The sequence below is a fragment of the Protopterus annectens genome, chromosome 4.part1 (assembly GCF_019279795.1).
Source record: "Protopterus annectens isolate FY-2018-M chromosome 4.part1, PAN1.0, whole genome shotgun sequence".
Taxonomy (NCBI): domain Eukaryota; kingdom Metazoa; phylum Chordata; order Ceratodontiformes; family Protopteridae; genus Protopterus; species Protopterus annectens.
This window is the reverse complement of record NC_056734.1, coordinates 266,328,075-266,353,944: the sequence shown is the minus strand read 5'-3', so window position 1 is coordinate 266,353,944 and position 25,870 is coordinate 266,328,075. Positions and strand designations below refer to the sequence as shown.

At 40.0% G+C, this 25,870-nt stretch overlaps 1 protein-coding gene across 1 annotated transcript in view; it reads right to left on the bottom strand.

The window, feature by feature from the left end:
• The window catches only part of LOC122801201 (highly reducing polyketide synthase cm3B-like), a 249,758-nt gene that overhangs the window by 148,400 nt on the left and 75,488 nt on the right, over window positions 1-25,870 (bottom strand). Inside the window, exon 2 of the mRNA XM_044070758.1 lies at window positions 14,570-14,773. Coding sequence (XP_043926693.1) covers window positions 14,570-14,773 — 204 coding nt within the window. The remainder of the gene's footprint in view (window positions 1-14,569; window positions 14,774-25,870) is intronic.

Below are 25,870 nucleotides of genomic sequence, written 5' to 3'. Positions count from 1 at the left end.
AAACAGTAGAACCAAAGGAAGCTCTGCTCCGGGAGACCATATCTACCTTGCAATGCGAGATAAAAGTGTGAGGGTTTGCCCAAGTGGCAGCTGCACAGATTGAGTCTATGGGCAACCTAGACTGAAAAGCTACAGATGTGGCTAATGCTCTAGTGGAATGACCTTTTGATTTAGCTGGTAGCTCTTTATTTCGTAACTGATAAAGGCAATAGCATCAAATAACCATCTGGATAAGGTCACTTTAGAAACTGGAAGGCCTTGTTTGTTGAAAGCATAAGAAAGGAATAACTGGTCTGACTTTCTTAGTTCCTTAGTTCTATGGAGGTAAAAACGCAATTGTCTGTGCACATCCAATTGTTGAAGCTTGTATTCTGCCTTGTTGCTGTGATTAGGAAAGAAAACTGGGAGATCTATGGATTGATTTAAATTGTTCTCTGAGCAGACTTTAAGAATAAAGGATGGATTGGTCCTCAGAAAAACTCTGTCCTTGTGAAACACCAGATAGGGAGGAAGAACACACAGTGCTTGAAATTCTGAGACACGTCTAGCTGAAGTGATAGCAACCAGAAAAAAGTGTCTTCCAAGAAAGAAATGTTAGAGAACACAATGCTGCCGGTTCAAAGGAAGGCAAAATTAAGGAAGCTAAAACTAAACTGAGATCCCAAGGAGGGGGAGGATCTCTAACTGGAGGTCTAAGAAGAGATGTTCCTTTCATAAAGGCCTTGCAGAGCTTATGAGACATTATGCTAGAATTAAACATACCGATATGAAAATTAGAAATGGCAGCTAGTTGTACTCTAATGGAAGTCACACCAGACTGAAAAAGCTGTGCTAGGAATTCATGGACTGGGGCTGAGAAAGGATCCAAATTTCTAGATTCTGGACAGTAAGAAAACCGTTTCCATTTACTAGCATACGTTTTCCTCGTAGCAGACTTATGCAAGAAAACAATAATATCACGGACTGCTAGGGAGATATTGGAAAGCCTGGCTAAGGTTGGAAGTGGAGTAACCAAGCTGTGAGCTGGAGAGTTTGAAGGGATTGGTACAACCCGCCTGATTGGTGAATCAGAAGATTTGGAACTGGGTCCAGAATCCATGGTCGATCCAGAAAGTGGAGGTGTGGGAATGGGAACCATATCTGTCAAGGCCAATATGAGGCAATGAGGATCATTTTGCAGCCCAACAATTTTGCTTTCTGTACGAGTCTTGGAATTAGGGGAAAAGGGGGAAAAGCGTAAAGGAGTCCCTGAGGCCGATCGTGGACTAGAGCATCTCAGGGTATATGACCTGGAAGAGGAAGTAGGGAGAAGTAGCTGCTGCATTTGTTGTTGAGAGGAATGGCAAATAGGTCGCAGCAAGGCTGTCCCCATTTGCGGAAGATAAGATCTGCAACTTCCTGATTCAGAGGGCATGAGGATAGCTCTGCTGAACCTGGCCTCTATGACATTGGATTTCTCAGGGATGTACATTGCTATCAGAAAATGTTGGGAGGAAATCGCCCATTGCCACAGTCTGAGTGCTTCTCGACACAAGGGGTAAGACCTGGTCCCACCCTGTTTGTTGATGTACCACACCACTGACATGTTGTCAATTTGGACTGCAATGGTCCTGGAAGGAAGAGAGTCTTGAAGGGCTTTCTAGGACATTGATATGCAGATGGTACTCGTGAGGTTGCCAAGTGCCTTGGACTGTCCTGCCTAGATAATGCCCCCCCCCCTATCAGGGAGGCGTCCGTGGTCACTGTGGCTACGGGAGGGGGGTTGTATGAAAGGTCTGCCCTGAATTACTAGTGGGGAGACCATCCACCAAGAAAGGTGCCTTTTGCATGTTTCTGTGATCAGGATCATGTGAGACATGGGTTGTTCCTGGAAAGACCACTGCGTGAAAAGAAGCCACTGAAGGATTCTCATGTGGAAACGTGCTAATGGGACAAGAAGAATGGCAGCTGCCATGGAGCCTAGAGCTTGGAGGACATGTCTGACTTGAACCATTTTGCTGTGCATTAGAATTAACACTTGCTGACGAATAGTGGAAACTCTTTCCTGTGGTAATCTTGCAAACATTTCTTTTGTGTTTAATTCTGCTCCTATGTATGTGATAGACTGACAGGGCAACAAGGCAGATTTTTTGAAATTTACTGTAATGCCTAGTTGAGTGCATGATGTAATTATATAATCCTGTGCCTCTAAGAGTTGACGCCTGGTGTCTGCAGTCAGGAGCAAGTCGTCTAGATAGGCAAACACATGGAATCCTTGACGCCTCAGCTGAGCCATGACTACTGCCATATACTTGGTGAACATCCTGGGGACTGATGTGAGACCAAAGGGCAGAGCTCTGAACTGATAATGGCTGGCTCCTACCCTGAAGCGAAGAAATCTCCTGGAGCATCTGTCCATCTTGATATGGTAGTACACGTCCTGAAGATCTGTCGAGCATATCCAATTGTCCAGACCCAGAAAAGGGAAAATGGACTGCAGTGTCACCATCTGGAACTTTACTTTTTGTACAGATTTGTTCAATCTGCTGAGATCCAGTATTGGTCTCCAGTCCCCTGTCTTTTTTGGTACTAAAAAGAATCTTGAGTAAGTTCCGAACACTAGTTGGTCTGCAGGGACTTCTTGAATGGCTCTTTTTTCTAGCAGTCTTGAAACTTCTGTGACCGCTTGATCCTTTAGATTGTGTGGGACTTCTGGGTTGGGCTTTTTTGATTCTATGGGGGATTGATGGAAGGGAATTTTGCAACCTCCGGATATGATGGATAGTACCCATCTGTCTCTTGTTATATTTTGCCAGACTTTTGGGTACAGCGAAAGTCTTCCCCAACTGCCTCCAGAGGTGAGCAGTCGGGCAACCCTTCACGGATGCTGGAACGGCTTGGCAGACAAGGTTTCTCTGTCACCCTGGTTTTGCGGTCCCCCTCTGCCACGAGGGTGGCATCTGTTATTGTTGTTTCCCCCTCTGCCCCTGGGGGAAAAATCACCATGTGTGTCAGGCAAGGGTCCCTGGGATTTTTGGAACCACATCTTTCTGCACTTCTGACCCTTGGGACAAGGTCTGGAATGAGTGGAAAAAATGGACTCCCATGGCAGACAGAGTCTTGCCTTCCTGCTCACACCTGGTCAATGTGTCTTTCACCTGAGGCCCAAAGAGAAAGGAGCCATCAAAGCGAGTATTGGTGAAGGGCACTCGAAAGGGTTCTGCAAACTGAGACAGTTGCATCCAAGCATGTCTCCTGAGAGCCACACCTGTTCCTGCAGCTCTGCTCTCTCCATCGGCTGCATAGGAAATCAGCCACATGGAGGAGTTCACTATGGAATTAAAAGAGTCACAAGCTGAGAAGCTACTCTGGCTGGTGCTCCCTCAGCTGTAGGATCTTGAAGGGTATCTCCAAGCTCTTTCAGGAGACTCCTTTGAAGATGTGTAAAATGGCATAGATAGTTCGGGAACCTCATTGAATATGTCGCTGAAGCAAACATTCGCTTTCCATATCTGTCCTTCATCTGAGGCTCTTTGTTTGGAGGATGAACAGATGAAGAGGTTTCTGCTAACTTTTTTTTGGTGACTGCTGCTACCACCATGGCATCAATGAGCACACCTTTGGAGAGGAATTGTTTGTCCTGGGGGCTGTAATAAATTTGTTTGGTCTCCTCGGAGTAGGTTCCATGCAATCTGGAGCTGACCAAGCTTTTCGAGCCACTACAGACATGAGTGGATCGAAAGGAGGAGATACCCAGGAGGTGGAAGGTCGGGAACCAAATGCATCCAGGTATACAGACATGTCCTCAGTAGGGGCTAGGGAAGTCCAGTCCCTCCTCTGTCTAAGCATTTGAAGGATGTCCGAAAAGGAAACATCTTCAGAGGGGGACCTTGGGGACCCTTCTGCTTCATTCATGTTTGTATCTGAAGTGACAGACTCAGGGGAGTCTATGTGCTTCCTCTTGCACTTCGTCTTCCGGGGAGGCTCTTCCAAGTGATCAGGGGAGGCTTCGGAAGAAGAAGGATCACCCAATGGGGTGTCCTGAGGCATAGGTTCCCTACGCTTTGGGTCTGGAGGAGGAGTAGAGTTTGGAACAGACACCGTGGGGGGAGGAGCCGATGGAGCTGGCAGTAGAGCAGTTTCAGGGGACAGCACACTCCGCATGACCCCAAAGGCATCCCGACCACTAGGCAGAGAAAGCTCTGGCTCCGAAGAAACAGGAGTCTTTCTTCACGTCGAGGGTGACGGCTCCGAGGCCGATGTTGGAGCCAAGCTCACCTGCACCGAAGCTCCGAGGGGGAGAACAGGGTCAGACAAGGGTCTGATGCCACTCCCCCCTCAGAGCCGACGAGAGAGCCTTGGTGCCCAGATCCCTCAATAGAAGGTATAATCGAGGTAATTGGAGCAGATGTCAGAAACGAAGGAGAGATAATGATCGGCGCTGACGGTTCTACTACCTGTGGATCCATGGTCTCAGACTCCGAGCTAAATGTAGTCGGAAGAACAGAAATAGAAGCAGTTAGAGCCGATACCTGTTGAGGTGGGCTGGACAGAATTTTAGCCAGTGCTTGTGACTTAAGCAACCTACTTACTACTCTCTCCACATCATAATCCGATAATCTAGAGGATCGAGAGGAGTGGGAAGAATGATTGCTATGTTCACTCTGTAACAAAGATGACTGAGGTGCCGCATGGATGGACTCCAAGGACAGAGACCTCAGTCTCTTATGCCTCGAGGTGGCTCTGGAATCACACATGGAGCTGACGGAGGAGTTGTCTTGTCGGTGCCAGCCGGCACAGACATACTTGGTTGGTTAAGTAAAGAAGCTGGCTCTGAACGTGGAGCCGACGGCTTGACAGACTTAGGGGATTTTGCTGGCTGAGTACTTTTAGCCAGAGAATCCTGAGGCTTCAACAATCCCTGAAGGATTAATTTGTTTTTTTGTGCTCCTGCAGGACCCTTGGACTAAAAGCATGACATATAGAACAGGAGTCTTGCATGTGAACAGTGCCCAAACAATATACACAATATACACAACTAGTGTGCCCATCTGTCAGAGACATTTTCTGACAGCATTAGTCACACTTTTTGAAGCCCGATACCTTGGTATCTTTAGACATTTTAGTAACAACAACCACAACAACAATAATAAAAAGCTATACTACGAAAAACAAGAAACAAATACATTTTTTTTTTTTACAGTTAAGGAACAGAAAGGAAAGCCTCTAATTTAAATGGCTATCCTAAGGGGGGGGGGGGACTCTCTAATTTAAACAAGTTCAAAGGAAACAGAAGGCCTGCGAGTTATAGAGCGACGGCCAATAAAGCTGCAATACACAAGAAAGCGATAAGGGATAAAGGAATATATCTAGACAAAAATTTGACAAAATAATTGACAAAATTTCAGGAATAAACAACAATAGATTAATAGAAAAAACTGTAGCTGAAGGAGCAAACAAGATCTGGGTAGCTGACGCTGGGAATGCTGGGATAAGGGGTAGCCTCTCGAGCTACAGAAGATGGCCGAGTTGGAGCCGAGGATCGGCTCTGAACCCAAACAGCTAGAACGAAGGTGAGATGAACAACTTAACATCAGTTGTTCCCATAATAAATGCCCAGGCTGTTCTTAAAAATATCTAAACTAGTGCTTGCTTTAATGTTATTTGGTAGTATATCCCATGTATCAGCAGTTATCTCAGAGAACCAATTAGCACACTTTTCATGTCTATAGAATCGTTTACACAGGTCATCTGATTCTCTCCAATTTTTGATAACCCCAAACATTCCTAGGCATAGCTGTCTCTAAATTCCCGAGACGCAGCTAGGATATCTGTCCTAACTTTTTTAGCCTTCTTCCTGGCGGCTCGTTGGAGGTTCCTGCTCTGCCTTCTATCCCGGACACCAAGCCTCGAAGTCGCTGATTCTCTAAGTAGTAATTTAAAGCCGACAAATGACTTCTCAGGGTTTTGGGGACAAAGGATTGGCAAATATCACAGGACATGTAGTCGTGACCTGCCCCTAAACAGAATAAACACTGATTGTGCGTGTCCTTGTGTGGAATTTGTCTTTCACAAGCGCACTTTCTCTTCCTAGATGATATGCATCTGAAACAGGTAAAGAAACAAGCAAAAACCCCACAAGGGTACTTATCTGAATGTGGACAGCCTGAAGTGAGCATCAAAAACGGATGGCCGAAGTCAAACAAATGCCAGATAACTGGAGCTGGCAATCGGACATCTGAAAAGCTCTGTGGCAAAAAAGTTCTGATTTGGGTACGTGCAGACATCACAGATATAGCTGGCATTAGTTTATGGCTCTTACACGCCACGTTGCACATACCCCTGCTTTCAAGACTTTAGTATACTGGCTGGATGTCCGGTGCTGCAGGCAGCAACTCCCTAAAGTGAAGAATAGTGCAACATGAGAACAGAAGGATATCTTAAATTTTCACATCCATGGATGCCCTTGGTAAATTTCTGCTGTACTCTTTCCAGTTTACTCATGCTTGTTTTCTTTTAAGGTTTCCTTATTGTTATTCCATACTCACGTTTGGTTCTAATATAACTAAGAAATGATAACTTCATTGTTTCTGATTTCCTAGATTTTATAAATATTTGTATACACCCTACAGTTCTATAAATATCATTAATCAATTGGGTGATATTAGAAAAACTCAAAGCTAGATTTACCCATATACCCAGGTCCTTAAAAGAATCTACAGTTTCAATCACTGTGCGCTGTATTAAATATTCATCTTTCAGTTTATTTCTCCCAGGTCTCATATGATTAGTTTTTGATGCATTTATCAGCATATTATTCTCCTATGCCCAAATGGTCAATTTAGTCAAGTTTCTTTGCAGACATTCCCTAACTGTAACACATAATCAGTTTATCCACTTTCAAATCATCTGCATTCAGAGTGCAGAACATCTCAGATGAAAAAGATTGATCAGAAAGATACACTCTAAACAAGTATGGGCCTAGGACAGAGGCCTTTGGGACACCTTAACTGTTACCTAGAATTTCAACTGTCCAGTTGCTGTATGATACTTGCCATTTCCTATTTGTAAGCCATGCAGTTATTCATCTTATCAAGAGTACATTGATACCTAGTTATTCTAATTTATTGATCAATGATTTATGTATGACCCTATCCAATGCTGAAGTTAAATCTATATAAATTACAACACAACACAAATTTTCATTCTTAGCTGTTATTATATTGTTATAGAACATCATGTTACAGATGATAATAGATCTATTTTCATCATATGCATGGTGATATATGGCTTCAAGTCCCATCCTTTCTCGTTCTGACGATAACTTATTTAATACTACCTTTTCCATTATTTTTCCACATCATGAAAGTAGACTTAAAGGTCTGAATGAATCTGGGTTTGTCCTACCCCTTTCCCTTAAAGACAGGATTAATAAGTGCATGACTCCAGTCTTGAGGAATCTCACCATATTTATACACCCTAGTAAATAACAGATATAATGATTCTGAAAGTTCTTTCTAAAGTGTTCTTAGGTCACTATTACTAATGCATTCTCCTCCATGTGCTTTGTTTGCATCCAGTTTACATAGTTCTTTTTCAATATAATCTAATCTGCTTTCAGTATCCAAGGTTACCTGGACAACTTATCACCCCCTTTGTGAAGCAAACTGTTTTGCATAAGATTTTGTAAATATATCTATAATCTGTTGTGCCTGAGAATAAATTTTAGAATCTGCACACAATGTATCAGTATGTATTTCTTTATTCCTTCTACATCTTATGTATCTATAAAATGATTTCCTATTAAGCTCAATATCTTTATATAAATTTTCTTTAATTTTTTCTTCATATTGCCTCATACTATGCTTAATCTATTTGTCCATCTTGTTTATTTCAGTTTTCAAAGTTGTAGTTCAACCTCTTTTCTATTTCTTATATTTCTTGTCTTTTACCTTAATCAAGTATTTTATTTTTATGGAAATATATCCTCCTGACATTGTGTGCCTAAATCCTGATGTTAAACTTTTTTTTCATTTTTTTGCATTCAAACAATTTCTCTTTCAAAACTTTCCACATTCCTTCTGCAGTTCTTCCACTGAATGCATTACTCCAGCTAGATTTACATAGTGACTGTATTGCTTTCATATACTCTGTTATTAATCTTTTGTGCACTGACTTAGATTTCATCCTGGCAGCATTATCTAGCAACAAATTAACCTTAATATCCCCATGATCACTGCAGATCAATGGTGGTAAAATTTGACTTGAAGTAACAGTAATTTCTTTAGGAACACAAACAATGTGTAGTATATTCCTTTCCCTGGTAGTTTTTTATAGTCTGAAGCAATTGTTATTCCTGAACATACAATGTGAATAATTTCTTTATTAATGTTGTTGAATAAATACTTTTCCTGTCTATTTCTGGTAAATTTAAGTCTATTATTATTATTTGCTCTTGTGTTTCATGCAAGAAATGTATGAATTCCTCTATGTCATCAGCACTTGATGGTGGTCTATATACTCAAACAATTTTTGTATGTTCCAGGGTTGTCTTTATTGTCACAGTTACGCAATCTATGGTATTGGTGCTGTCACTGAACATGTAATAATCACAGCTATCATAACTATCTTTAATGTCTATCAGAACACCACCTGATTTTTTGTTAGAATGTCTGTTACAGTAAAAACAGCCTTTATACCCTGACAGAACTGGTTTCCAGTCATTGTACTTTAACGACAATAACATCAATCTTGTGGGAACATAGCAAATTTTCCAATTAAAAAATATATTATTAATGCTCCTATCATTAAAAACCATCAGAGATGCATCAAATGTTGCTATCTGTGAAGTGTTTAATATTCAACCTGGCAAAAATCATGTCTTGGGCTTGTCAAATATTGTAAAATATCTACTGCAACATTCTCTTCCCTGATCTTGATAAGTGCACACCATCCTGTTTGAACACATCTGGTGCCTAAAATTAGGCTTTTGTGCTCTATACATTTCCATGTTTTAAAACAGGACATTTTTTTCATGTAGGTATTTAACCAAACAAAAAAAAATCTTTTTATTCATGGTAACATGACTCTCCTTTCTTTATGTGATTTATTAAAAATACATCCTAACACCTGGACCTGTACAAACTATGCTATCTAAGAGGACTGTACTCTAGTAATAGTCAATGAGTCCTTGCGGATGAGATAATTTGTACTGACATGAATAATAAGCCTTTCTAAGGCTTTCCTCACATCATCTATTTTTGGTCCTGGCAAGCATAACTCTATTCAATGTTAATTTTCTTCTCTTCAAATGTAAGTATCTGTTCCTTTAATAATTGAATCTCCAATTACAAGAATATCTTTTTCTGGCCAGAGCTGAAGAATCTTCATCTTCTAATTCAGTAATATCTGCTCTATCAATTGTTAGAAAAAATTATCTTCATCAGCATCGGTCTTATTGATCCCACTATTGTCATTACTTATTACATGTGCATGCATACAATTCTCATCCAATGGACTTTGTACATCCACAGCTTGAACCATGTAGTCAACGCCTGTCTTTCTCCTCTTTTTTTTTTTTTTTTTTAAAGTAATGTTCTTCAATCCTGCCAAGTTCAGTTTTGATGTTTTTCCCTTTCAACTGGTCCTTTCCTCATTCTTCTACCTTCTCTTTTGGCAAAATGATTTATTTTTCTGTAGAGTGAAGTTTTTTTCTGTTAGAAGTATGTTATCATTCCCAGTAATCTGTGAGTTACATAACAAAGCAGTGTTCTTTTTAATATGTATTCCCTTTGCTTTACAGACGTTTATAGGTTTATAGGTTCATAGGTGTTTACTAGACTAACGACCACAAGGGCCTTTTTAAGCTTAGCCATGCATCCCAAATCTCTAACAAGTTCTGATACCCTTGATAAGTGTAAGCAGGGTCCTGGGAGATGAACCATTTACAGGCTGCCCGTGTCCATTAGAGACAACGATGCCACATCAGTTTCTTTTTCTTCTTTGTTATTTGTTGTGAACATCTCCCTTTATTTATTTTTTTATTTTTTTTTGTACACTCTGAATCCTCAGATTGCTGAATACTTGTATCCAGAATTCCAAAGTTGTCTGTAGCATTATCTTGTTTCACAGAGGTCAAGTGATCTTTACAGAAAATACACACATTCCTGCCTAAATGTGTTTTATTTGCTCTTTGCGTAACATTATTTATCTCAACAGTCCAGTCATTGATGTATGTAACAACAGTTCTCCAAGCCGTGCCTATTGTGTGAGTGCAATTATTATTAGAAAGTCTAGATTTACTAATACCAGTAAGCAAATCCAACTTTCGACATGAAGAACACAGATCAACAGTGTTATCAGGTGTTACCTTTAGATATACGTAGCATTTATTACAGAGTACAAGATATTTTTGCTTTAGCAAATCATTAATGGCATACTCATTCGATGAATCCCTATTCAGCTGCAAATGAATAAAAAATTCTAAAAGAAAAGAATAATTAAAAATCAGTTACCACAGAATTCAAAGAGAAATTAAATCAACTTCTAAGAGAAAAGCCACACAAACAATATACAACAAAATATTAAATTAAGTAGAGTAAAGTTGTTTTGACCGTATAAGTTGTGAAAGTCACAGAAATGCTGGAATTCTGTTATTTCGTGCATGAATGTGCACACTAACTTCTGCTCACTATCGCTCACAGTTGCACCACTTTTTAACAGTAAAAATCAGTAAATCACAAACCAAGACAGGATTGCTTAGATAAGCTCCCTCAGGGTGCCTAGAGTTAGCCTGTCTAAAACCTATCCCTTTCTAACAACTAACAGTGAAAATTAAAATATAAATCAAAGTAAATCTTCTTGTCTACAAGCTATCCCTTCCTTCCTACAATCACTGAAAACAGTGGTAAAAAATAAAATATAAATCCAAATAAAAAACTTCTCTTATCAAACTATTGCACAATCACAAACCAATACAGGAATGTTTATGAAAGCTCTAGACAGCAATGTGAAGTATGTAAGATTGCTACAGTACGCTTTTGTTTCAAGCTCACTCCTTAAGTAACTTACCAATTAATGACAGGCGAGGTATTAAAAGGGAAAGATGCGAAAATAAAATGACACTAAAGATTGTTTGTCTACGATGTGCTGTGATGGGTGATATTAACCACGGTCTGTCTTTTGTTATGCATATGTTCATATTTGCATTCATATTTTCTTAACCGAGAGAGCTACATTAAACTACAATGTGCCATAATGTGAAATGTCCATATATAATATACCATACTATAGATATTTCTAGTTGTCTATCTGTCATTACAAAGCTATGATGTAGTTTTGTATTTACGTTAATAACATGAATTAATGAAACAATGTGCCATTTATTGCATGGTATCCACCTGAAACTTTAGATGACACTGAAGAATACCATCATTGATACCTGTACTAAAATATATGCAGCTTAAGAGCTATTGGCTGTATACCTGTCCAGTGCTAATATTAAAGCAATGTACTCACAGTTAATGAGACATGCATTAGGCATTGTCTGAGGATTACATATATGCGATGCTTGGTCACTAAATATTTTACTTAACACTTTGCTATGTTCTACATGTCTTGGAAATCCAACAAGTGCTATTTACACACAGACATAAATGTTCATATTTCTAAAATTACCTCAAATATCAATCGCCTAGAGAGGAATTGCTTATCATCATATGGAAGTAGATGGGTTGAACAGAAGTGATGAGAATTATAGCCTATATGGCTGCTAAGTGAAGAAACGTTTTAAGATCATCTGAAGAAAATGTAAGCTGGGCTTTGCTGCATCAAAATATATTATTGTGTATTTCCATTTCAGACTCATAGCTCTTTATAGCATCATGATATTTGAAACTGGTTTCCTTAGCCAAATAATTTACCAGTTACAGAGCAATATATAAGAAACCAAATAGCACTAAAAACTGGCTATGAGCCACAGCTCTGTAATGGAGATATTAACCATTGTTTATCAGTTGGTATGCATCATTTCATATCCACATTTGTTAGGCATAGTTTCATATTTGTATTTTCGTAACTGAGTGAGCTGCATATGTTAAGGAGGGGGTCTAATATGACATGTTATCATGGAAGGGAGACAAAAACTACAGTGATTGTTCATATATAATGTACTATACTGGAGATATTGGTAGGTGTTTGTCAGCCATTATACATAAATTGCTAGATGTTTGACTGTCGTTATGTAGATGATCACTATCAATGTATTTGCATTAATACTAGCAATTAACAAAGACATATATGCTGTACTGTCACTGCAGAGTATCACCTGATGTTGAAGAAATGTGTCATTGTTACCATGCACTGTACTTCAATTATAGCATTACCTCAACAGAGGACATGGTTGTGGGTAAGCCAAAAGGAACATAAGACATTATAGGAGCTTTCATTACTAATTTTTGTAATGAGGCTTATGAAATTAGGAATATTCTGCATAAAAATTAGAATATTTTTTTCCCATTTTAAGGAAGTGGTTGCTATATTGAGAGAGATTCCCAGGGTAGTGTTTAGAAGGGGTAAAACCTTCAAGAATTACTTGGAACATGTGACCTTAGACTGTGGTCCCCTCAGTAGTAACAAGAAATGGGGGACCTACAAGTGTGGGGGTTTGTTTACAATGTAAAGTATTATTGGAGGGTGACCACATTTGGGTGAATCATATGCATATTAGATCTAGGGCCCATAGCAACTGTAACTCTGTAGGGGTCATATATGTGGCTAGGTGCCAGGTTTGCGATCATTTTTATTTGGGAAAAAACAGAAGGAAATTTAGAGAATGCATATATGGGCACCTTCTGGATATCAAGAAGGGTGAACAGAGAAATGCTGTAGCTAAACACATTATGGAATTTAGGGATCACAGTTTGTTTTTTCATGTTAGAGAGTGTTGTGAGGGACTTTAGGGGGGCCATGGGAAGATATTTTGGAAGAAAAAGAACTTCGGTGGCAGATAAGATTGAATGCCACCCCACCCAAGTTGAATGAAGCACTTTCTATATCTAGTGCTTTAAAGCTCAAATCCTATATTGTTTAAGTATTTTTTTATAAATGTGCATACGTTGATAGATTTTGTATGAAAAGGGTTTTTTATTACAATGTTAAAAGTGTAGGCTTTTACTGAAATGCTGAAACTTGAACTATTTGTTTTGATGTTTTTTTTTCTCTTATTGGGATATGTGATATCGGGGGAGGTATTTAAGGATGGTGATGAGGGATGCTTAGTGATTCTGAGAAAGTTTTTTAATGAAAGTGCTTAATCCTTGGCTGTCATCCAATAAACTTGCGTTTTAACTGTGGAATATTCTCCAGCGTGTTCTTGGATATACTTCTGGCTGACCTGCTGTGGATTGTTTTTCAGTTTGGTCTGTGTCTTGTGTGGATACTGTGAGAACCTAAAGTCAAGTGAACTCAGCGACTAAACTCTGAGTATTGCATATTCTGTTTTGGGGAACCTGACTAGAAAGACTGGTTATGTATTTCATTGTGCCTTACTCTATCAAGTACGTTATTAGGGAATATTAATTCTCCTAGATTCAGTCATTAATATAGTGAAGCTTATGTTAGAGATTGTTTTATTTGTATGACTCACTCCATCAATGTTATTTTCAATATTTCCTGTGATTTGAACTCTATGGTTTACGGTAAATATACATATTTACTATTTTATTGTTCTTTTATTATTAATTATTAAATATATTTAAACTTTTCCTTGTGGTTGGTCCACTTTAGAAAATATTTAAGCTATGAGAGTGCTTATATTTATTTGGTGACACTGCGTGGGCCACCCCAGAAGGCCTAATTGTCTTGGTCAACTACTACCATTTGCATTAGTATTAAAATTACACAGTATAATTGGAAACCTTTGTTAAGAGCCTTAAAGTAGCTTATTGTGCCGTGTTCTAGTAGTGGTGATAACTACCTTATGTGTGTGTGTGTGTGTGTGTGTGTGTGTGTGTGTGTGTGTGTGTGTGTGTGTGTGTGTGCGCATGAAAAATCAAATTTCACAGTTTGTGAGTATGTGTGTCAGCTACTTGGAGCAGGGAGAACAATCACTTGGCTTATAGAGAGAGTGCTTGAGGTCTTGGATTGGACATTCAGCTGAGGACCTAACCCTACAGCCCTATCAGTGGGGAGTCTTACTGGGGACCTGGAGGGAAACAGAGAGAACCAGACCCCATCCCTGTGTGCTCTTAAGGGAAATTGTGCATGATGCAGAAAGGTCGCCATTTGGAAATACTGAGTGTATCCATTTGTACTCCAACTGCACATCCCTCTGCAGTGTCAGTGGTGGGGCTTCTCGATTACTGGCCCAGTGTGGGGATATCACAGTCACAATAACGATTAGAAATTACATGTAGAATTTCAGGTCATGGGTCCCTGGCTAAACAATCCTTAGAAATACAAACTATATAATACACAATATTTCTGTGTGGGACATGGCATAAAAGTGTAAAACATATACTTTCATTTTATTTTGCTGAAATCACCATTTGAATAATACACATACAAACAACATCAGGCAGAAGTTCATTACCTTGTTTAATTGCATGGCAGGCATAATGTAATGCAACTAGAGATGAAGAACATGCAGTATCAATGGCAAGAGAGGGTCCGGTCAGATTGAAGCAGTAAGAGATCCTGTTAGCAGCTATACTTGTCGCAGTACCAGTGACATTAAAATGATCAATACTGTTACCATTGCTGTTAGAAATCATTTCGTAATCTCTGTTCATGATCCCTGCAAAATAAGGAAAACAAGTAATTACAGTTATGTTATGCTAAAGGTATGTCAGCATTAAGTAGTCCACAAACTGCATTGTCTTTACATTTTCCCATGTGCATCAGGATCTGTGCAACTTTGAGGTACATAAGATTCTGACCCAACCTTCTATGCAGAAATTTAGCCAACATTACAAACCCTTGTTTGCTCAAAGCTGCAGTAAGTTAGGCCTTCTGCCATTGCTCTGCTGTGAGACTGGAAAAGATAACTGCTTATTTTCAACTGTTTTCTGCACTTCTAATTAAGTAAAACATTTGCTGCATATCTGTTTACTCTGTGCAGCTGTTCTTTAGACTTAGTGAATCTGTTCTGATTCTCGTCTCCTTTTTGTTTCTGTGTTCTGTTCTTTTTACTTGTTGCTGTACCTGAAAAACACTAGCATAGTGCTGAACATCTAATACTGTTTGTGACCTTTGGAGCTTATAATGAAATATTTTGTCTAGAGAAGCCTAGCTGTTTCTTCGTGGGAGGGGGATCAGTCTGGTCTGCTATGGCTAGAGTTATTACTGCAGGGCTGTGTTTATTGATTGAATAATTTGGCTGGTTCCGGTTTCTCTGCCTTAAATAGTCAGTGTTTAAACCAGTTTGTAATTGTTTGTTCAAAGTTGCAGTGAGTTAGGCCTTCTGTCATTGCTTTACTGTGAAACTGGAAAAGATAAGTGCTTATTTTCAACTGTTTTCTGCACTTCTGATTAAAAAAAAATTGCTGCATATCTGTTTAAACTGTGCAACTGCTTTTTAGACATGGAATTCAATTCTTACTTCTGTTTTGATCTTGGTCTCCTTTTTGTTTCTCTGTTCTGTTCTTTTTACTTGTTGCTGTACTTGAAAAACAATAGCATAAAACTGAATATCTACTACTGCTTGTGATCTTTGGAGCTTGTAGGGAAATCTTTTGTCTAGAAAGGCCCAGCTGTTTCTTCGTGGGAGGGGGATTCAGTCTGGTCTGATCTGGCTGGAGCTATTACTGCAAGGTTGTGTTTTTTTTTGATTGGATAATTTGGCAGGTTCCTGTTTCTCTGCTTAAATAGCTAGTGTTTAAACCAGTTTATACTTGTTTGCTCAAAGCTGCAGCGAGTTACACCTTCTGCCACTGCTCTGCTATGAGACTGGAAAAGGTAAGTGCTTACTTTCAACTGTTTTCTGCACTTCTGATTAAATAAAACATTTGCTGCATATCTGTTTATACCGTGCAACTGTTTTTTAGACTTAGTGAATTCAATCCTTACCTCTATTCTGATCTTATTTATCCCACCCACCTGTCCAGCCCCTGTTGTGGAATTAAAGCTTGGTGGCTTTGTGTTCCCAGCCTCTAGTATAAATTTAATATTAGACACTCCCCTCAGTCCCATTACATCAGTTCATTCTACTGTGTACAGTGAGATAAGTTGTGAAGGCCCACCCTTTTAGCTTCTCAACCTTGAATTTATCTTCTTTCTCTTCACTTTCTACTAAAAAAATTGTGCCTCTTCCTACTTCATTTTGCTGCTTGTGCTTAGGAATTCAACTGCATTTAGTTTGCCACATTTATTACTGCTTGCCGGTAGCCTTGTTATATTGTTGACAGTATTCTACTGAATTTCTGCTTTATTTGAGCTTTTTTTTTACTGCTGTGATGGTGAGCTAATGTATTACATCTGCGCTGTTTTAAAGCAATTTACTGATTAACCATATTTCATTGCTATTTACTGCAATTCATTACTGTTTAACTGCATTTTAATGCATTTCGTTACTGTTTAACTGTATTTTTTTTCAGAATGAGTTCTGTTTCTTGTTTGTAAGTGGCTAATTTGTGTTTCTTTATGAGTTTTACTACATTCTTACCCTTAAATTGATTAGCATAGTCTAGATACAGGTTTGCTGCATTATGAGCTGAAGCTGCATGGTTTTTACCCCTTTTGAGGTATTCCAGCTACAAATCTTCTCTTAGTAGAACTTATGTGATCACCTAGTAGTACTACTCTTAGATCTTTCACCCTTTCCCCTCTTAGCTCTCTCTGGCCTCTCTCCCTCAGTTTCTGACAACTATGGATAGACAATTTCCTATGTTTACTCCTGCCAGTCTGGTTTATATGTGCATCATAAGACAGTGTAGCAACTGTCTCATGTACATGGACAATCCTCTACTACTACTACTATCTAGGAACACAATTTGTGACAGATGCAATTACATGAACAACCTAGAGTCATTGTTCTCTCTCCCCCACAAGCCAGTATATCTGACACTGAGAAGGTTGTCAACAAAAACACCACCCACACCTACACAATACACCCCCACATATGCGGAAGCCCTCAAAAAACTATGCCCAGACAAAAGAGACCTCTGAGACAAAAACACACGCAAACTCCACTGCCTACCATACCACACATAGTCCAGAAACCTGTGTCTCACAATCATTAAGGCCTAAACATATACCCAGCATATTAGTCATGGGAGACTCCATTGTGAGACACACAGATGTGCCCCTCACCAGGTTGGATAAGGAGAAAGTCACGGTTAGTTGTTTGTCATTTGCCAGAATCCGCCATATCACCCATGCACTCAAGTCTCTCAATAGGTACTGTTATGACTCTGTCATAGCCCATGTTGGTGTGAATGACTTGAGACGTACCTCCCTGGACTATATGAAGATAGACATGATCAAGCTCGTTGAATATGTGTCCCAGGTAGGTATGTTCCTAGCCTTAAGTAGCATTCTACCATCACCCACAATGATGACTCAATACAAACAGAAAATGATTGACCTTAACAATTGGCTTAGCTTCTGGTGTCATTCCAAGGGGATCTAGTACCTGACAGCCTGGGATGATATGACTGACAAACCTCAATGTTTGCCAGAGATGGCCTGCATCTGTCTCCCTTGAGTGTCAGGCTCCTGATAAAGGCTCTTGCCTGCCCCATTAGTGCCTTTTTTAGGCAATGCCATGAGATCAAAACTACCAATATGAAAATTTCATCAAAACGTATTATTAAAGGCCATGCTGCTAAATGCTAGGATTCTAAACATGAAACTGTACTCATTGCCAGCATTCTTAACCCTGGAAGACGATGACAATTGTGCAGTCACAGAATACTGGTTCAAAGCTGCGGAGAGCACACCAGCCAAATGAGGTTACTCATTCTGTCATACATTCAGACCCCAAACCGTGGGCAGCAAAGCAAAAGGAGGTGAAGCTGCAATATACATATAAAAGACATACACACCTTCAGGCTGGTCAAACAGTGTGATGCACAGTAGACACTTCAGTTGCAGTTAACAAAATCATAGGTAGCTACATGCCTCCATTTTTGACTCAAGATCCCCACTCCACCTATCTGGACATCTTCAAATCTATCACAATTCAACCTTTTACCCTGATCCTGGGTGATTTTAACTATCCAACCATAGACTGGAAGAAATACTCATGCCATAAAACAAATACCCAGAGATTCCTTGATTTTGTCAGTGCAAATGTCTTGGACCAGTTGGTTGACACCCCCACAAGAGGTGAAAATATCTTAGATATGGTATTAACCAACATGAGTAACCACTGCAGCATCCCTACAGTGTCATCATCCCTGGTAAGATCCGACCACAAAGCGGTCACTTTAGAAGTCACCATCACCCCTGACCCCCCCAACCCAAGCTAGGGACAAACAAAAAAGCTTCTCCAAAGCTGATTACAACCTCCTGAGGGAAGGTATAAACAGTTTCACAGCTCCCTCCCCATTTATAGGAACTGGCACATATGTCCAAATCTACACAAAAGTACTATATGAGCATTTATATAGCTGCATGGAATCAGGATTACCAGACAGGATGAAACCATCCTCCTCATGGAAGAGTAAACCTGTCTGGCAGACATCTGCAATAAATAAGTTCTCTAATAAAATGAAAAAAATTGCTGTCCAGGATCAAGAAGGAGCACGTGCCTAATTGGAAGCAATCTCTTCTTATCCTGAGCAAGCAAATAACAGCACTAGTGAAATCATCCAAAGCAAACTATGAGTCCATATCGATCACATCTACTAAAGACAGTCATAAGGCCTTCTTCACATATGTCTGCAACCTCAAAGGAAGCAGCCAGATCTGCTTGGTGGTCAAGAACACAAACGCCATAGATATAGTCAACCTGCTGGCAGACAGGTTCAGTGAAAACTTCACCCCTCTGTCCCCCCCATCACTAAATCAGGATATCCCCAGTATCTGCCCCCTTCCCGCTCTCTCTAGGGAGCAAGTCATCACTGCCCCCTCAAAGGCAAAAAATACAGCCTCCATGGGACCCAATATCATCCCAGGCTGCATCCTACATGAACTCAGGCAGGAACTTGCAGCACCATTAGGCACGCTATTCAACCAAAGCCTGAGTACTGGCTTCATCCCAACTGAGTAGAGGACAGCCACTGTCATCCATTTGCACAAAGGTGGAGCGTCCACCAATCCAGGAAGTTATAGACCCATCAGCCTACATAGCCTGATCTGCAAGGCCATGGAGCAGATTATCATGGACCTCATTAACAAGGACATTGACGACCTCCAAACACTCAATCTCACAAAGTTTGGTTTCGTCAAGGGAAGGTCATGCCTGTTAAATCTGGTCAACTTCTTTGAGACAGTCAACAAAGCCATGGACAAGGGGAAGATGGTGCACACTGCCTATCCTGACCTGGCCAAAGTCTTTGATATTATTCCCCACTCGGGTATAATAGATAAACTCTCTCAACTAGGCATCAATCCATATGTTACCAGATGGGTAGCAGACTGTCTCACTGATAGAACCCACCTAGTCAAAATAGGGGAAGCCACTTCAAGTAGTAGACCCAAAATGAGTGGTGTACCCCAGGGATTAGTCTTGGGGCCTTTGCTGCTTGGAATATACATTTCTGAGGTGCAGGCCAAAACCAATGGGCTATGGCTGACCGGGTTTGTAGATGACTGCAAGCTGGGTGCTGTCATCAATTCCCCTTGTGATGTGGACATCCTCCAACAGGGTCCCACCCAAACAAATGACTGGTGACATCCCCACAAATTATCACATTAATAATAAGGTCCAAGCATGCAGTCAGTCAAGAGGGACTTTGGCACCCAGGTTGACAGCAAACTGACTTTTGACCACCATATTGCCTCCATTGTACGGAAAGCTTTCTACATGGCTTACCTCATTAGTAAGGGTATCTCATCCAGGGATAGGGTGGTCATAACATTCCTGCATTCTTCCCTTATAAAACCCACTACTGAGTACAATAATCCTTTTGGCATGTACCTCACAAAGCACATACAGCAGTTGGAGTGACCACAGAGGTTCCTTATCAGGAGAATCCAGGGCCTCAAACATCTATCCTGCACAGACAGGCTAAAGGCCCTGTCCCTCTAATCAGTCTCCTACAGTCTCCTTAGAGGTGACCTCTGCCTGGCATGCAAAGCAATTTCAGACCCTGCCTTGATGGGACTGTGCATATCCACAAGTCAAGCTCCAATCGAGTAACCCCCATGCGAGACCTCAACCTGGTTTGTGACATCAACAGGACTGGTTGGCAGGACAGATTTGTGTCCCAGAGACCCCTCCTTTTGTGAAACAGACTCCCTCTCCACATCAAACTGAGTACCTCATTAACCCTTTTTTAACTGCAACCTGGATAACTGGATGTGGAAAAAAAACTACACCCCTGGGATTCCACCTGTGTCCCTGCTGGACAGTGGCATTGGGTGCCGACTTGTTGGAACATAGGCTAGATTCTTGGCTAGGCTTGTAAGGGCCTCACGGTCAATAACCTAGTAGCTTCCTATGATCCTATGACTGTCATTCTAAGGTTAGACTGAGTTTTGCTACAGCAGTCCTTTAGAGAAGGTCATGAGGGACACTTTTCATGTTGATGTATTAAGCCACAGCTATGTCAGGGAGAAGGGGTGGCTGCGCCCATTGCATTCTGTTAGGGACTGCTCTCGTCACTATTAAAGAGGTGTCAATTCATCCATGCAATCACAAGGTGCAAATGCTGATCCATCCTTGTAACTGTAAGCACTAACAGCAGTTATTTACACAGCCATGACTGGAGTCACAGCTGCTTTAAAGATTATTTACACAGCCATGGCTGGAGTCATAGATGCTTAAATGATTTGCTTGCAGCTTGTAATAGTGTGTTAGGAACTGTAACAAGGGGATAGTATAGCTCTTTGCTACAGTTTCTGAGAAGTATCTCAGACAGCGCAATGAGTTGTTATGTCAAAATATAATAGTTTTTTGCCTGGTGGAGTTAAAAGTTTTTTTGCCTGGTTGAGGAAATTTTATTTTGGTCTTCAGTTGTGCAGGACATTTTTGTTGCACTTCAGCTCTGGCTATAGGTAGGGGGAGATTGTGTAGGGCATCAACTGACTTAACTGCAGCTCTGTATGTGTAGGTTGATATTCCACCCATATATAATGTCTACAGCGAACAAAGTCAAACATATGATACAGTACAGTAATCTGAGATTGCCACCTCAACAGTAAATGTTTAACTTGACTTACATCTTTCTAGGATTAGTTACCACCCTTCTGCCCTCCCCCCATTTTTATTTTACTGTTGCTTTCTTTAATATTGCTAGGTTGTTATTCAGATTAGATGTCATGCCATTTATCCTGGTTCCACGTCACATTTGAATAATTGCAGAAATTGTGTGAAACAATTAAGATATGAGATGATAAAAGTCCTACCTGCATGTATTTGATAGCTACCTCTGTCAGATGTGGTTTTATACTGACCATTTTATTAATTTGGTAAAGCTGTGCATCAGGATTTCCTGATTTAATCCAATGTTATCCAAAATAGGATACCTCTCTATTGCTGCCTCCTAATGTTATACAATGCATTTAAGATCAAAATATGGAAACTACTTGCTATTTCTGTCAAACATATATCCTGATATTAAGTTTTTGTGGCATTGTCTGTAAATATTGAAAGTGAAACTCTTTCTTGCAGCCTTGCTGTCAGCCAGAGCCTCCATGAATAGAACTGGGAACTTAGATGACTAGTTAAGACATTGATAGGGGAAGCAGTATCCAATGACTAAAAACTCTGAAGCCAGCTGAATAGGCCCTGCTTGAAGTTCTAACCAGGGTAAACACCTATTTTTTTTTTGGTGCAGGACAGTCCCTCTTTCTGCAGTTCTGTCCTGCAAAAAAAAATATATATAAACTATATGCATGTATATATATATATATATATATATATATATATAAATAAAATAAATAGATAAATAAATGGCAAATGTCCTGAGATTTTAGGGCAAAAATATGTCCTAAGTTCCTTTAATAGCTGCATAAAATGATTAATTTGTATTTGAAACACCTAGCCATTACATGAAAATAAACAACTCAAATGGTGCAAGAATAAGTTTTTATTTTGACAAATAAGTGAAGTTCTGTCCTTTGCACTAACCATGGGTATGGTCTGTGCTGGAAAATTCCACATTTCTACAAAATGTGTGTTTTCGGCATTTGAAAAGGAGACAATCCTACTTGCAACATATATGTAAGAGCTGCAAAGACAAAAAGGAAATCAAATATCTGTTACTGCAACAAGTTTCTTGTTCAACTTTTCTACCTATATGAAGTGGGTCTATTTCAAAACATCTAAACCCCATAACATCTAATTTCATAACATTGAGACTAGAACATCTAAAACCCAAAACATCTAAAACCCATAACATCGAATTTCATAACATCTAACACTAAACATCACAAGAAAATAACATCCCCTCTACATATAATGACACCAAACTACCAAACACACTTTTCACTACCTTTCTGCAGGGGGACAAGCCCCCCCTGCACCCCCCATGTGGCGGGATCCGCCCCCCTGTAAATTAAATATACCAACTCCAAGATCGCACTACAGTGGGAAAAACTTAATTTCCTAACCCTACTTTCTCAAGACCCCCTGCAGAAACGTAGTAAAAAGTGTGTTTGGTAGTTTGGTGTCGTTATATGTCGTTATATGTGGAGCGATGTTATTTTCATGTGATTTTTAGTGTAGATGTTTTGGGTTTTAGATGTTCTGGTCTCAGTGTTATGAAATTAGATGTTACGGGTTTTAGATGTTTTGAAGGGGACCCATATGAAGTATGCTGTTCTCTCTTTTCACAGTATTTATAAACATTCTATGTCATTACATCATTCAGTAGTACTCCTTGTTATGCTTATGCTTGGGATAACTCTGAGACTTCACATGATATCACATAGATAAATTTCTATTCTGACTGTAAAGGCAACTTATAGGTCCCCAAGGCTACAACAGCAATTCAGTACCTGCACATATTCTGACAGATGAATTCCTCATTAGCTCTTTTAACAGGTACAGCACCCTTCTTAGGATGTGCCACTCTGCTATACAATTTGAATTTCTGGAGGAAGTGCTAACCTCAATGATTCCTGCAGCATAATTAATATTTCTGCCATTAACCTGATGTCATCTCACCTTAAGCAATCTTAATGTAAAAAGTTGGCTGATAACATAGTCCCTAAATGCATCAACTGAAAGGCTGCTCATTTCAGTATGTTTTATCTCTTCTATATTATGCATTCTTTTCAGTAACAAAACACTACATCATGGTACTAATTCCATCCATCCTCAACCATTTTTTCTCATTTTTGCCCATGGAGTTGGGGTGTCACTTTCAACAGTGACAATAATCTTGTGTCAAGTTTTACACCACAGGGTGGTTAGCCCTTCCACGGTAGCTCATCCGTATCACTCACTCACACATACATTCGCACCTATGGTCAATTTAGTGTGTCCAATCCACCTACTGCATGTCTTTGAAATGCAAGAGGAAACCGGTGCACCTGAAGGAAACCCACAAGACCACAGAGAGGACATGCAGACTCCGCACAGAAGGCACCCCAGTCAAGAATCAAACCGGAGAATTTCTTGCTGTGAGGTGACAATGTTAACCGCTGTACCACTGCCTAATTATATCCCTATATACTGAAGCCTGACCATTGAATGATAATATGCATTGAACAACAAACCCTCAGCTTAGCAAATGACCACACAGAGCACCTAAAAAACAAAAAAAATCAAAGCGTGAGTTGCTGCACTCCCTGCACCCCTGCAAATTAACTGCAAAACAAACACAAAGAAAGTGAAGTGATTGTTACTATGTAATAAAAACTGTTTTTTTCTTTTCCATGCTTGTACAATCTCCAGTTCAGCCACTAATCCGTGCTCAGAAACCAGGACTTGCAATTATTAACAATATTAAATAAACACCAAATACTGCAGTGGTGGTGCTGCAGTAGCATTGTCGCGTCATAGCAAGATGTTGTCCCGTTCGATTCTCAGCTAGAGCGTCTTCTCTGTGGAGGCATACGTGAATGGGGCGTGCCTTCGTTGAAAGTTGTGCGTCAGGGCTGGTAATCCGGTACGTAAAAATCCACTACCAATCATTAGCAGACCGGACTTCCGCTGTGGCGACCCCTAACCGGGAAAAGCCGAAAGACACAAACAAACACAAACAAATTAAATAAACACCAAAGAAGACATTCAAATGGTGTGACTGGCTACCTGGAGATTTGATGATACAGTCTATGATGAAATCTCTAGCTTGTATCTTTTCCAGTAATTAACTTATACACAAACAACAGGTTTCAAAATGTTTGTAAAAATGTTTCATAAAACTTGACCAGAATTTCTAAACAACTGCAAAAGCTGTCTTGCTCACTCTTGCATAGTACATTTGGAGAGATCAATTCTAAACATTTTGTTATAATGATGTGTACATGTAAGCATCACAGAGACTGCAAAGCATTTCTAAGCCACATGTAAATGGAGCAGCCTGCAACCCAGGCCAATGTAAATTAGGTATATAAATATGAATACCACAACAGACTGCAAAGTTGCAGAATACAGCATACAACACAATGTCTGAGTTCGGCAGTATAACTATATGACATTATAAGGTGTGCATGCACATTGAGTACTATATGAAATCTACAGCATATTGTAGCATGTTGCCACCTTAGCTGAGCAAACTTGCATCTGTGCGGATCAGGGTTCCATGGCATTCTGCTCAATGAGAGGCCTATACATAGTTGTTCCAACTACTCAGAAAGATAGTTCATTGACATTTATAAGAGTATCTAATAGGTTTCATAATGAGGCTAATTATGCATATCTCTATATCAGACTTCTGCCAAGCAGAGCAAGTCTGACAAAGTTATCAGAGAGCTCTGCTCTGCTTCAGTGAACATCTATGAATCATTGGGCAGGATTCAGGAAGCCTCCGTGTAAGAGTTATAACTCTTACATGGAGGCTGCAGTTAAACGGTGTGATGTCAGCATGTCATGCATATGCATGAGGCATGCTGAATCACATGCAAGTCTTACACGGTCCGTGTAAGACAGTAGGGGGCGTGTCCGTAGGCTAAGCCCTGCAAGCGGACACGCCCCCAGAAGGCTACAATGGCAGAAAGTAAACACCCACGAGAGAGGCCATGGAAATGTGAAGAAACACACTACACAACACATGCCCCCACAGACCAGCAATATAAAATGTAAAAATGTAAACAGTTGTTATAAAATGTAAAAATGAAAACTGTTTTTATTTTTTTAAACCCCGTAGATGTTTGCTTATGAGTGCGCTCGTGTGTGCGGGCGTGCTCGTTACGCAGCTGCAGTTAGCAATCAGTGGAAAAGGATACAAGAACTAAATATGCAAATTAAGCCAAGAAGTAATAGCATAGCGGTAGAGACTTCGGCTTAAGAGCAAGCAGGCAAGGTTCGAGCCCACACAACATCCATTTTTTTTTTTTTTTTTTGTAAATAAGCACAAAAAAGGCCCATGACATATATGTACACATGTAAAAGTAGATTTTTTGTAAAATGGAATGAAATGGGCCATATAATTTTAAGTAATGCGAGATGAAAATAAATTAGAAATGTACCCATAGCTAATCTGCTGTCAAACAAGATGAGACAGACTGCCCGTAGGTGAGCAGTGTTTCAAAGGTTGCAAAATGCTTGCCCGTACCTCATCCACTGGTTTAACATGTTCAAAATGTGTGAAACTAGCTTTGCTCAGCTTAATATGCATGC